Source organism: Alligator mississippiensis, chromosome 5, assembly GCF_030867095.1.
Source record: "Alligator mississippiensis isolate rAllMis1 chromosome 5, rAllMis1, whole genome shotgun sequence".
Taxonomy (NCBI): domain Eukaryota; kingdom Metazoa; phylum Chordata; order Crocodylia; family Alligatoridae; genus Alligator; species Alligator mississippiensis.
Window position 1 is genome coordinate 38,181,699 of NC_081828.1, and position 14,185 is coordinate 38,195,883.

General features: G+C 48.6%; 1 protein-coding gene across 2 annotated transcripts in view; it reads right to left on the minus strand.

Moving 5' to 3' along the window:
* The window catches only part of CDC14A (cell division cycle 14A), a 133,047-nt gene extending 129,220 nt beyond the window's left edge, over positions 1-3,827 (minus strand). The window contains exons 1-2 of one of the 2 annotated variants that reach the window (XM_014599770.3): positions 3,399-3,827; positions 3,115-3,205 (exon numbers count right to left, since the gene is read on the minus strand). In XM_014599770.3, coding sequence (XP_014455256.2) covers positions 3,115-3,205; positions 3,399-3,504 — 197 coding nt within the window. In that variant the 5' untranslated portion in view covers positions 3,505-3,827. The remainder of the gene's footprint in view (positions 1-3,114; positions 3,206-3,398) is intronic. The other variant, XM_006273727.4, reaches the window with a different exon arrangement.
* Positions 3,828-14,185: the final 10,358 nt, after the last annotated feature.

Sequence of the window (14,185 nt, forward strand, 5' to 3'; positions counted from 1 at the left end):
CGGGAGGGGGGTGGGCCAAGGAGGAAGGATTGCCTACCCAAAGGGCAGCCCAAGATGGCTGCCACCCATTCCCCTCACCACCAATTAGTTGAGAGGGCTGCCTCTCTCATGTGGCCCCATCCCTCTTCACCAATTGGTGGCAAGGGGCAGAACCACACAATGGACAGCCTTGCAGCCAATTGGTGGCGAGGGGCCCCTTAGCCAGAGTTATGGGGGAGGGGGGCATGGTCCTGCCACAAATCGGCCCATAAATATGGCAGCCAGCCCCACAATCTCCCCGTGAAATTGGCAAGCTGCCTCCTCAACTTAGGTAGACCCCTAACTATATCTGATGTCCAAGTAGGCTGCTCAACCAAATTATGTTGCAGTGACTCCGTATGCTTCATTGGTCTTTGCTCATGGTCCACAGCTATAAAATTAAAAAAGACTTTTCAAAGCTATTTTAATATGTTGTCAAGAGTGCTTTAGGTGTTATTTTACCAAATATTCTTAGCTAGGGATCCACAGATCTCTCTCACATCCTTCTAATATCCTCTACTGGGGATACCCTGCAGAAATGATGAATTAGTACATTTTTCCTTGTCCCTATTGAAGACTGTGTACTTTGTCCTAATCCAAATATAAACAGTGATACATGTTATAAAAAGATCTCTATATTATTAGCACGAGAGCTCACAACACTACTTGTCCAGCAAAACTACAGTTTTTAAAACAGTAAGAGAACTTAAGCGAGATCACTCAAACATAGCACCAAGCAGAACACAACCACACACATGCAATGTCATGATTTTCAGGCACATCGTTATTCAGGCAGCAATATCAAAGGCATCTGAAAGAACTAAGATAATTAGCATGTACACCTAATCCATGCAAGCAACAAATGCAACAAGCAGTACAGTCTCTGCATCATATTGAGGCCTACACCAAGATCAGACCAACACAAGAAGAAATCCATAGATCCCATGTACTGCGGGCACTGGTCAAGCAGGTTTCTCAAGCCCCTAGACAGAATAACAATTGGCAAGATTAATTCCAGGAGAAGATCTGTCAAGCCAGGGCCTTAAAAAAAAAAAAAAAAAAAAAGCTTCTTCAACTTTGCCAGTACCTTACCCCTACTTCATGAGGACATTAAATCCAGAGCTCTTACGTTTAGTTTAGTTGTTTATCTAATGGCATGTCTATACTAGGTTCTCAGCATTCTTCTGGGGAGAACCTCTCTCAAGCACATGCTACCCACACACTCTCACATGCCAAACCCCAAAATACAGCAACAGGGAAGCAACTCCGGGGGGCACACCAGAGGCAGAGAGCTATCAATAGGCCCAAAGCCCCAGGTCTTGAGACATTAACTGACATCTGGCATGTGAAAGCAGGAGCAAGTAGGCAGGGTTTGCTTGAAAGGGAGCCATCTAGGAAACCTTACCTCCCCACCACACTGCCCCACGAGCAACTGGATGCAATGTAGACATACACAACTCTCTGTAGCCTGAAGTTCCTCAAGAACCTTCAAAACCTCAGCCAACCTGAATCTGGCTGAGTGCAAGATGTCCAGTGGACCCTTCCTGACATGCAGTTACATCTGCAGCCAGAAAGGTAAAAACCTCTTCACAAGCAAGAATTATTTTTATCTGAGCCGACAATGCAGATTTACCAGGCTGTCAGCCGCCAAAAGCAGTTTTATCGATTGTGAACATAAGCTAAGCAGCAAGCTAGGTAAGTACAACCACCCAATTATGTAAACAAGCCCTTCACCAATCCCCCAGCAGAGCTTTATAATATGCATTTCATCTTTAACTGGCCATGCTGAACTAAACGGTTTATACAAAAGCAATTTGGGGTCAGAATTAGTTATGAGTCAGGCACAATATTTTATTTGAGCATTTAGGGGACTTACATATTTAATGCTCCAAACAACCAAGTTAAGCAGCAGCGAGTACATGAAGTTTAAGATTATCCTCTAAATTTCAGATCCCTTTTCTTTTTGCCTCTACCCTTGGCCCCTATATGCTGCCCAAGCATATCTATAGCAGGGACTGAGTGATCCATTCTATGATTCCTAATCTACCGGTGAAGCATGGAGAATATAGCCTGCCTCTAAGTATTTAATACGGTTTTATTCCCTTTAGTCATAGTGGTACAGCCTCACATTGTCACAAGCAGTTAAATCCCTTTTCTCCGAGTTCAGATCACACAAAATAGATTAACAGGGTAACAACACAGGGCTCTTGATTTACTAAAAATAATGAAGACTGCAATAAATTTAGAAGAGAAAATGCATACTCCCATCTAAAAGCATTTTGTTACCAACAGAAGCAACAAATATGAACCCGTTCCTTTAAACTCTCAGAGCGATTGCTGTATTTATCAGTTTATTTACTTTGTGTCCTTGACACCACTTTGTGTACAGTCCCTTTCAACTGCTGACCCTAAGCGTCTTATCAGTTTCCTTAGAGCGTGCACTGATCTACAGAATCTTAGAAAATTAAGAGTTGGAAGGGACCTCAGGAGGTCATTTAGTAAAGTCTAAGCACCTGCTCAAAGCAGGGCCATCCCCAAATATATGATCCCAACCAAGTCTTTGCCTGCTGGGTCTTCAAAAACACTAAGGACGGACATTACACAGCCTCTGTGAGTAGCCTGTCCCAAAGAAAAGGCTGCTGGAAAGCTCCAAAGAAAACTAGCAGGAAATGACTTTTAATCGTTCCTTCAACTGCAAGATGAAAACTATGGCTGCCCCTGCAAAAGCTACATTGAAGCTTTACTCTCATTATCAAAAAAGTAGCAAAAAAGTTATCACCACTCAGTACTTTCGTACCTACAAGAGGAGACTGGCAGGGGCGAGAATAAACACAAAGAAAGCTGAAAAGAAAGAAAAAAAGTGAAGGTCCCTCTTTTAAGACCTGAATTAATACAACTATCATGCATTCATAAAACAACTCAGGTGCATCCCTTCACCCCAACTCCACTACAGTTCAAATACTGTGAGGGGAAGGCAAACATCACAGCTCCTAGGGGGTTTTATTACGCTCCACAGTGAAGGGCTTCAAACCCCAAGATAAAAACAAGAGCGAAGCAGGAGTTGGCAGGAGCCAAGGAGGGTGGATGAACACTTACTTCTCGTAGACCAGCTCCTCATCTGTAGAGAAATAGTGTGTGTTGACGGTGCTTTTGGGTTTATTGCGTAGAGTAGCAAAATATAAGCGATCTGCAAGAGAGAGGCAGGCAGCAGCGTCAGAGCCAGGCATCGGAGCCTGGGAGACCCGCTCCCCAGCATCCCCTTCCCAGCCCCTCCCCTCCGTGCCGCCAGCCACCCACTTCCTCAGCCCAGGACAGAGCAGCAACAGGTGCGGGCCGATCCCCACGGACCCGGCAGAGCCCCAGCCCCAGCCCCCTCGCACCCTTGAGGAACTCGGCGGCTCCGAGGAGGAGCTCGGCAGCGCCCGGCCCCGGCTCCATCTTAAAGAGGGCGCGCAGCGGCGAGGCGCGGGGCGGCCCCGCGCTCATGGGGCCCCGCGGCGGCGGCTCCGGCGAGGCCGGGGCGGGCCGGGCTCGGGAAGCAGAGGCGCCCCGGGACCTGGCGCCAGGAGCCGGCCGCCTGCATGAGACTCGGCGGCAGCAGGGACGGAATGGGACGGGACGGAATGGGACGGGACGGGACGGAGCAGCGAGCGAGAAGCGGCCGCGCGGCTCCGGGACTGGGCGAGTCCACGCTGCCCCCGCCCCCGGCCAGGAAACGCCCCCGCGCGCTACAAGAGGCCGCGGCCGGTTCCCTGGCGCCTGCAGCGCGGTAGCAACCGTGTTACCACGGCTTTGTTACACCGGCCCCGCCCCGCCTGCGCCACAGCCCCGGGGCAGCCCGGCCGCGCGCCCCCTGGCGGCACCTCCCGGGCCCTGGAGCCGGCCAGACCTCCACCGCCGGGAGGGAGCGGGGGCGCCACCGACCCCAGGCAGGGACCTTCCCCTCACTGGGTACTGGGCGTCCCGCCAGCGCCTGCGGGGGCAGGCTGCCCTTTGGCTAACGGATAGCCCGCTCCACCAATCGGAAGCTGCGATCCCGCGCTCGTAGCCAACAGGCGCTGTCCCATGCCCCGCGGGGCGGGGGGCAGCGAGGCCTGCGGAACTCTTGCTACTGCGGGGCGGGGCGGGGCGGGGCGCAGCGCTCGCGGGCCTGTGTGACCTCCCCGGCTGCGGGCTAGTCCTGGCGTCTGTTCTCAGTGTAGCTTCCTCCGGCCCCGCGCTCCCCTGTCGGAGCCTGCCCAGTGCGGTGCCGGAGTCGCGCGGCCTCGCTGAGGTCCTGTCAAGAGTCCGGTTGGGACTTGAGGCGTGAGACAGCTGGGAAAGTTGCAAGCCTTCATGAGCTGGAAAGCACGGAACTCAGGCCTTTGCTGTGGTTGACGAGCGTTGCGTACCTTTAGGCCCCCACCGGCCTCGGACTTGGGTTGTTGTGTTTTTCCTTCCAGTTCAAACGGAGTTCACTACTGCCCGACCTAGGCTCAGCAAAAGAGGGGTCTCCCTGGCAGCTCTTCAGCCCTATAGCAAATAGTGAAGACATTAGATTTGCCCGTGTTTTTCCTCCACCTGCCAGAAGCAAGAAGAGCTGCAGAGAGCAGTCTTCCCTGCCCAGCACTGACCCATCCTGATTTCCAAGCAAAAAGGCAGGATGGTGTTGTCAGAGATGGCACAGGGGCAGGGGTGCACTTGCAGCCCCCTTTGATTCCTGCTCCACCCAAAATTTAAAACCACACCTGGCAGCAGCAGCAGCATTTCCTAGCAGGGTGTGGGGCCCAGGGGAAATCAGCCGTGGGGGAGGGGGGTTGTGGTGAGCCACCAGAGGCAAAGCTGGCCCAGCTCCACAGGGCCCCCTAAAGTACAGAGCCCAGGGCAGTTGCTCCAATTCATGTGGTGGTGTCCGTCATCCCCCCCCCCCCCCCCTTGGTCAGGCAGTGCTGAGGGAGTGGATTGAATTTGTAGCTCATTAGAATCATCCCCATCCCTTCTAAACTCTCCATTCCACAGGTGTTAATGAGCTTCTCTCCTTTCTAATGGTCTGGGTCTTCCACCAATCAGGTTGCCTTTTCTTCTTCAATTCTGCTGTCTGTAGGCTGCACAGGAAGCTCCTGTTTCACAGTCCTGCAGATTGAAGCAAAAAACACTTACTGGAATTGGTTAAAAACAATCTCAAACTGAATAATATAGCCCTAGGTCCCTAGCATATTAGGAAAGGTACTAGTATCTTTTAAAACTGAAGACAAATTCCTTATTCTTCAGCAATTCCTCACAGTCAAGGATGACTGTCTTCCATAATTATCTTACCTATGTGTCTGAAGATAACTGATGAGGCCTATCCAGGATTGAAAGATTCTACTGCAGCTCAGATATGTGTTTAGTTGGTCCCCAACATGCTGTTTCTGCCGCTCCTGCGTTTCCATTTCCTTTTGTTGTGAGGTTTCAAAGTACTGAGATCCCTGCAGCAGACTTTCTCCATTTGGGGTGGTCCTGGGTGATAGTCTCCTGTGAGTTGACATCAACATTGAATTTTTTAAGTTGGCCTTGAGGACATCCCTGAAGCACTTTCTCTACATGCCTCCCCCCCCCCCCCCCTTCCCCACACCCCCCAGCTTGAGTATACACCATGGCTGAGCTGGGAGAAAAAAACTTGATTCGGGAGTTTGGAGTCAGACATCTGGATGACATGGCCAGCCCAATGTTGTTGATGCCAGATGATCATTGTCTTGGTACTCATGTTTGTTTGCAGGAGGATGCTAACTCTCTTCCCACTGTATTTGGAGGATCTTGCACAGGCAGCATTGACAGTACGTGTCCAACAACTTTAGATGTCTCCTGTACATTGTCCATGTCTCAGCTCCATACAGCAAGGTGGGGATTACAACTGCTCATGAGCTTGGTTTCGGATCTGATCAAACACCTATTTATTCAGGCGTCCAAAGGCTGCACTTGCACATTTGTGGCAATGTTGGATTTCTTTGTCAATGTCAGCCTTCTATGTGAAATGACTTCTGAAGTACAGGAAATACTCAGTGTTCTCCAGAGTCTCATCATGGATCGAGTGTCAGTCCCATTTTCTTGTATACCTTGGTAAAGACACTGACTATTGCCTAAAGGTCTGTTTCCAAATGAGCACACACTACAAATCATAAGCATACTGGAGCTCAGTGTTTGTGGTCAGGGTAGTCTTGGTTTTGGCTTGGAGTCAGCTGAGGTTAAACAGCTTACCATCCATTAAGTAGTTTAGCTCCACTCTGACTGGAAATTTGTTGGTGGCCAGATGTAACCACAGCAAGGAATATTGAGAAGACTGTTGGAGTGATGACACAGCCTTGCTTAACTCCCATTTTAACCTCAAAGGGGTCTGTGATAGATCCATTACTGAGAATCACCACTCACATACCACCATGGAGCAGGCAGAGAATGGCGACAAATTTCGGTGGCCATCCATAGGAGAAAATTATATGCGTTAGAATCATAGAAAATTAGGATTGGAAGTGACCTAAGGAGGTAATCTAGTTCAACTCCCTGCTCAAAGCAAGACCATCCCCAACAAGATCATCCCAGCCAAAGCTTTGTCTAGCCAGGTCTTAAAAAAACTCCAACAATGGAGAGTCTACCAGCTCCCTGGGTAACCTGTTCCAGTGTTTTACTACCCTTCTAGTGAGAAAATTCTTCCTAATTTCTAACCTAAACTTCCCTTGCTGCAGCTTAAGACCACTGTCCCTTATTCTGTCATCTGCCAGCATTGAGAACAGTCTAGCTCCATCCTCATTTGAACCCTACTTCAGGTAGTTAAAGGCTGCTCTTAAATCCCCTCTCAGTCTTCTCAACTAAATGAGCTCAGTCCCCCAGCCTTTCCTCATAAGTCATGTGCCACAGGCCCCTCACCATTTTTGTTGCCCTCCACTCTGCTCTCTCCAATTTGTCCACATTCTTTCTGTAATAAGGGCCCAAAACACAATATTCCAGATGTGCCCTCACCAGTGCTGAATAGAGGGGAATAATCAGTTACCTTGACCTGCTGGCAACACACCTACCAATGCAGCCCAGTATGCCATTAGCCTTCATGGTAACAAGGGCATACTGTTGACTCATATTCAGCTTATTGTTCACTCTAATCCCCAGGGCCTTTTCTGCACAGCTGCTGCCCAGCCAGTCAGCCCCCTTCCTGTACCGGTGCATGGGATTATTCTGTCCTAAGTGCAGGGCTTTGCACTTTTCCTTTTTAAACCTCATGAGATTCCTTTTGGTCCAATCATTCAATTTGTCTGGGTCACTCTGAACCCTAGCCCTGCCCTGCAGCATATCTACTACTCCCCACAGCATGGTGTCACCTGCAAACTTGCTGAGGGTGTGCTCTATGCCATCTTCTAGGTTGTTGATAAAGACACTGAACAATACCAGCCCAAGGACTGACTCCTGGGGCACTCCATTTGATACTGCCTGCCAACTAGACGTTGAGCCATTGATTACTACTCTCTGAGCCTGATGCTTCAGACAGTTTTCTATCCACCTTACAGTCCATTCATCCAGCCTGTACTTCCTTAGCTTCCCTGCAAGAATGTTGTGGGAGACCGTATCAAAAGACTTGCTAAAATCAAGATATGCCACATTCACTGGTCTCCCTTCGTCCACAGATGTGTTGTGTTATATGTGATGAGGCACTTTACCACATGCATCCCCACCCCTCCTTTTTCTCAGAATTCTAGATCTGCCCACATACAGGAGGAGAGCAGGTTGGTGGAACTATGAAAAGAAAATAGGAGGGCTGTCTCCTTCTCCCTGACAAAACAAAAAAATGGGGGATATATTAAAAGCAGCACAGCATTATCTCCTACCTGTGAGCTCCTCTCTACTCTACTATAGTCTTAGCTTCTTATCTGACAGTATTGCTGACTCCTACCACCACCACTTCATAGATTCAATCAGTTCTCCCAGACAACACAACTATAGGCAAACCCTCTGGTGTGTCATCATGTATACTACCTCACCTCATTTTCTTCCACCCATACTTCTGTGTTAATTGTTCACCACACGACTGGAGCTCCAGAATAAAATCTCCATTTCCCAGGTCTGGTTTTGTAAAATGCAAGTTACGTTACAATCAACATGCACAAGTTTCCTTAAATTAAGCATTACAGTCTTCCTGGCTCTTGATTTTAGCAGGTCTCTACAGTGTTTCTATTACTGCTTTAAATCAGGGGTGTTCAACCCATGACCCGTGGACCAGATCTGGCCCTTGGTGCCATGTCATCCAGTACATGGGGCTCCCGATGGGTCTGTGGGGAACCCCACAGGCCATGCCCTTCTGCACTAGATCAGGCATGCAGGGTAGGTCCAGACCTGATGCCAACATGTGGTAAGGGACCTCAAAGCCCAATCTGGCTGTGCAGTGGAGGCTTGGGCTGCCTTCAGTTCATTCAGTTTTGCTTCCCAGCCCAAGGCTCAGCCCAAGTATGTAATTGCGGCCCTTCCTGTCTCTTATGTGTTATGGCCTAAGGATATCAGCCACCCCCAAATTAAAAAACAATCCTCCAAACTGGATTTGGGCCTGATCTAGCTACCCATCATCAGAGATACTCCTAGGACTCAGACTGAAGCTGAATGGAGGGGGAGGGGTACAATTGGCTCAATCCCCATAAACATGTCTGGCTAGCTGCTGGACAGTGGCAGAACCTGTACTCTCCCCAGCAGAGCTAGTGTAACTGTCAGGAGAAGGGGGGTGGGGGAGAATCTGGTTCTGCAGAGGTTGTGGATGAACTGGTTCTGCAGAAAAATTTGATAGGGTTGGGTATGCTTTGTTTGTCCAAGGGCATTCAGAGATAACTGACTCCAGATACAAATGTGGGAAAGTGCTGCGGGACTGGCAAACATAGAATATACTGTAAACATAAAGTAGAAGTATATGTAAAGTAGAACAGCAGAAAGTAGAATAGCAGAAATTTCCTATGCTTGAAGAAGGGTGATTGCACCCATAAGCTTGTTAAGAACTTTTTTCTAACTACTCAGTTGTTCTAATAAAAAATATCACATCTACTCAAAGAACCTTGCCTGCCTAAAGTAGAAGTATGCATTCATTGCCACTAGCAAATTCAACAAAAATAAACTTTAGATTCGAATGTGCACATTCAACACATTCACATATCTCACAGATTAGGCCATAGGAGTCAATGATCCATGAGATTAATTGCACTCAAGGGGCATGTCCACACATGAAGGCATGCGCACTTGCAGCAGCTCAAATAGAAGCACTGCAAATTTGAGCCAGGGCTTTTTGCCTCAGCACATGTGCCGGGACATGCACTTTGTTGTGGAGCAAATTGTGCCACGTTGGGCAAAATAACCCTGCCTGGCTTCTCCTGGATCTGCAGCCAGAGGGAGCTAGATCCTGGGGCCAGCAGCAGTATAAAAAGCTGCCCTAGCAAGCAGCTCAGGACTACTGTCTCTCGGGAGCTTCTGGGGCCTGGCCAATTGGTATCTGGGGACACTACCCCTTGTGCCAGCTGGACTGCTGCAGCAGCATCCCAAATCCATTTTTTTAAATACCCCAAAATCCATGTTCTTCCACAATTAGAACAAAAGACCATTCTATCCACACACACACGTATAGAGAGAGAGAGAGGCAGACAGAGAGGGATTGATCAGTTGGGCAAATGCTTTATTGGTATATAGCGAAAGCTTTGTTATCTGGCACCCATGGGGAATGGGGGGTGCCAGATAAAATATGCCAGTTAATTGGCAAGGTGGGTGGGTGTGTGGGTAGGTATGGAGAGATGTGGGTTGGTGTGTGGGTGGGTGTGGAGTGACTGTGGGGGGACTTTGGGTGTGGGGGACCCTCTGGGGGGCTCTGTTCAGGAGAGGTGGGGCCTGGCCCCCACAGGGTGCAACCCCTCCACACAGCACATCGACTGCCCCCCCCCCCCCCCGCAGGGCCACAGCCCCCCCACACAGGATCCATAACTTACTTCCTGCAGGAGGGACTGTGCGCCTGCAGGGACCGCGCCAGCAGGGTCCGGCAGGGACCGCACACTGAGCTGTGCCAGGTCCTGCCAGCACTGGGGCCCTCATGCAGCGTGAGTGGCCCCAGTGCCGACAGGACCCAGTGCAGATTGACACATGGTCCCTGCATGCTGTGCCAGGTCTGGCTTCTGGCAGCAGCACTGCCTGCCCCGCTGTGCAGGTGGGGAGATGACGCGCGGCAGGACCTGGCCCAGCGCCGCATGACTCGCTAGTCTGACTTTGCACTGGAGTGGATTGCGTGGCTCCTTTGCAAAGGCACAGTAGCTGTGTGGCCGGGGCTGAATCGGGCTGGTGGGGTGCATTTTCCAATGAGCCCTGCTGACCCGATCCAGCCCAGGCCATGCACATAGTGTACCTTTGCACAGGAGACGCAAAACCCGCTCTGGTGCAAAGCTGAACTAGTGAGTCATGCAGTGCTGGGCTGGGCTGGGTCCCACCACTCGCTGCCAGCTTCGGCCACTTGCCCCCCAGGACCGCCTTGCCACCCCATACAGCCCTGCCATACGCCTGCCCCCCTAGCGCCGGCAGCAGCAGGCAGCCTGGCTGTGGCCCTGCTGCAGGCAGAGGTGGGCAATGACGTGGCACTGTGTGACCTGGACTCCTACATGCTGAATGGACTTGGCCCAGCCCATCCAAGGCCATGCACTAGCGGGCCAGGCCAGGTCCATTCATCATGTAGGAGCCTGGGTCACACAGCACTGTGACACTGCCTGCTGCGCCAGCATCAGAGCCACAGCCATGCTGCCTGCTGCAACCGGTGCCATGGGGAACAGGTCGGGGGGGGGGCATGTGTGTGGCAGCCCCTGCTTGAGCCCCTCCATGTCCCCCACTGGCATATGCCCCATCCCACTGCTCCCTATCCCCTTTCTCATTCCCCATAGCTTCCAAGAACCCCATCCACTCCCAACACCCCCCAACATCCCCCTGCCACCCCTCACACAAACTCACACCCACCTATACCCATAAACCTCCCCACCTCCATTCCCTAACTTACCTTGGACAGTACTGAGGGGCAGCAGGAGCACCACACAGACACTCTGGACAAAACTGACTCCTGTGTTTGCTCCAGGCACGGTCTGGGACCATGTCTTGCCCTGCTGTTCTGCGGAGAGGTTTTTTTTTACCCCACCTGGGGTCTAATTTTGTCCCCGTGCTGCAAGTTTGCAGAGCAGGGAACAGTTTTTCATTTCTGCACATGCCTCTTGCTGCGTCTCAAAGGGGTTTGTGACATGGCAAGAGACATATGCACGCTTGTCTGGATGCCCCCTAGGAGTTTTGACAATCCCACACACATTATTTTAGTTGCATATCATGCCCCTTTAGTGGCTAAATTGATTGATTCCCTCAAAGACTCCAGCTTTCTCAAACAGTAAAGGTCCTTTCTTTACCCATACAAATAATCTGTAAACTATTCAACTGCACTTGCACTACTGTGTTTGTTGATCTGTATGAGTAATCTCATGGAGTTGATGTTGTGGAACCCTAGCTTTCAAAATTAATACAATTCCTCTTGGCAAAAACATCCACTATAAGTCTATGATAGCAAATTCTAACAGTAATATTTTAGTGCATTTGATTGTGTCTTATTACCTTGGTAACAGTGACATCTTGTGGCCATATTCTGTAAATAAGCATTTTTCATCAAAGTTTTGCAGGATATTTATATCCTTACTTATGTAAATTTTAAACACATTTACCAAATTGAATGGCAGATTATCTCCCATTAAAACTCATAGGTTTGCTTGAAGATTCAATAAAAAACATAACTCACTAAAAACCCTTGTTTTCAGATTCCCCCCCCCTCCCCCCCCCCCAGAATACTCTACTTTTGTGACTGCTAAATTTTGTAGGGCAGGGCTGCCCAGTTGGGTGGCCATGGATCCTGGAGGCCACCTCTCCCACTGTGGTGTGGTAGAGAAGGGCCCAGGGGGTATGTAACAGTACCACAAACTGTGCAGCAGAGGGCAGGGAGCCCACGTACTGCCATGGCACACGTGCTGTGGGTGGGGGCTTGTGGGTGTAGCCTATGCAGTGGAATTGATCTCAGGGGGCCACCCCCAAAGTGCATAGCCTATGCAGTATGGGGTCCCCAGCTCTGACAAATGTGGACATCCCTGCTGTAGGGCATGTCTGTGTGGGGGCTGTCATGTTTCAAAACAATTCCAATGTGAAGTTTAGAAAATACCACTAGAAAACATGCATTGACATATTATTTTGTTAAATAGAAACTATTAAAATTCATAGAAGCACCTTCTATCAAGATGGCAATTTTCAACATGTTAATTAATAGTTTTTCATATGACCCCAAGGAAAGAGATCAATATTTTCTTTGTGGAAATGGGGAAATTGAAACAGTATCATGTCAAGATTGGCAACTGGATGCTTATAGTTAGGTGCCTATATCCTAATAAACAGGGTTTCAAATTAAGGTTTTTAAATAGGGATTTAGGCACATTATACTGCACATCCATGTTTAAAACCTGGACTAACAACTTTGAGGAGTCACAGACGGGTAACAGAAAAACTGAGACCAAACCCAAAAAACTTGCTGACAACCCACCTTCTCTCTGATTACATGTCCTATTTTCTATGCCAATGAACACAGTAATGAATGGCTGTTGCTACCATATATACAAACCTTTGGCTTCTCCATGCATGCAAGCTGCACATTGTGAGACATTCTCGTGAAAGACTATGAAAATATTTCCCCATTGTTGTAACAAGCCTTGTCAAGTTCTGGAGTCAATATACTTCCTACTGAATCCAAGAGGAATGTACTGTATAATTTAACAATTCAGGTATTATGTAAGTGAATGCAAAAAGCATTTATTTCATCATTTGAGTTAGTCTCTCATGCAGTCGTAGTTCAAATATTCTAGGGTAATGTCCAGTTACATTACTAGCATGGACATACTGGTATGCAAAGAAATCAAAATTATTTGGCTCTGATTTGCTTCTACAGCTTTGACTTTGAGGGTGTAGGTGGTGCATCTGTTTCATGTTAGTCTCTTAGGCTGAAATCAGGTTCACTTTTACCTGACTTAAAATAGATTACTTGCAAGCGTAGGTAACAATTCAAGTTAAAGTTGCAAAGGTGGTTTACTTCCCCACAAGATTTATACCTGAGGAGCAAGTTACAGTAAAAATTTAAATGGCAAGAGCTTATCTAAAATTAACTGCTTCCCCATAGTCTACTGCCCTTAATTCTCAGGATTTGTTCATCTACCAATTCAGTCCTAAAGCAAGAACCTCGAAACATCCTTGAAGTTGGAATAGAATCTATCCAATAGATGGACTTCATGTGGCTTAGCTTTTCTTTTTTAAAATTAAAAAAAAAAAATTCCTTTGGTGAATTATAAGTTTGAACTTCTTGCCATCATCATCAGTCCAAAAAGGGCCGTTTCTCCATTGAATATTATAATTTCCTTAGAAGAGGTAGGTAAGTGGTCTGTGTGTGACAAATGTCAGAAAATATATTTAATGCTAAAACAAACATTAAACTGCTTCTTATGTTTAAGACATATAGCTAGGGCCTGGTTTAAATCCCAGTTTCACATTTTTCATAAACATCACAAAATTAAGTGATTTTCATGAAAAATGCAAGTTACAACAAAGTGCCACAATATGGCTGCTTGCTGGGGAGTACCCCAGCAAGTCACTAACTACATTGTGGCATTCCTTGCAATGAAAGTATTTCCCAGACAGCAGCAAAAGCATAGCAGCCCAGGGGAGGAGAGAGCTTGGGGATAGGTAGGGGAAGGGCTGTTTGGTCCTCTGGGCAGGAAAACTAAAATATGGGCTGGTTAGGGGCACCTGGGGGCTGCCTTGACAAACAGCCCTGGCACTGGGTAGGAAAGGGGCTGTTTATTCATCTGGGTGGGAAAACTGGGGGATGGGGGCAGGGCAGAGAATACACATGTGGAAGAGCAAAGAGCCCCTCCTCTACCCAGTGCCAGTGCTTTCTAAGGCAGCCAGCAGCTTCCAAGCCCAGGAAAAAGCCTCTCACCTTCAATGGATAGTAGCAGCCTGACCATGTGGAGAAACTGAGTGCAGGAAGCCAGCACACACACTTGGCTATAAGAGCAGCCAATCAGGGAAACAGGAGGCTTTTGGCCTGATTATTCAAGCAGTGACATCATTGCCTGCCTGCTTCCCT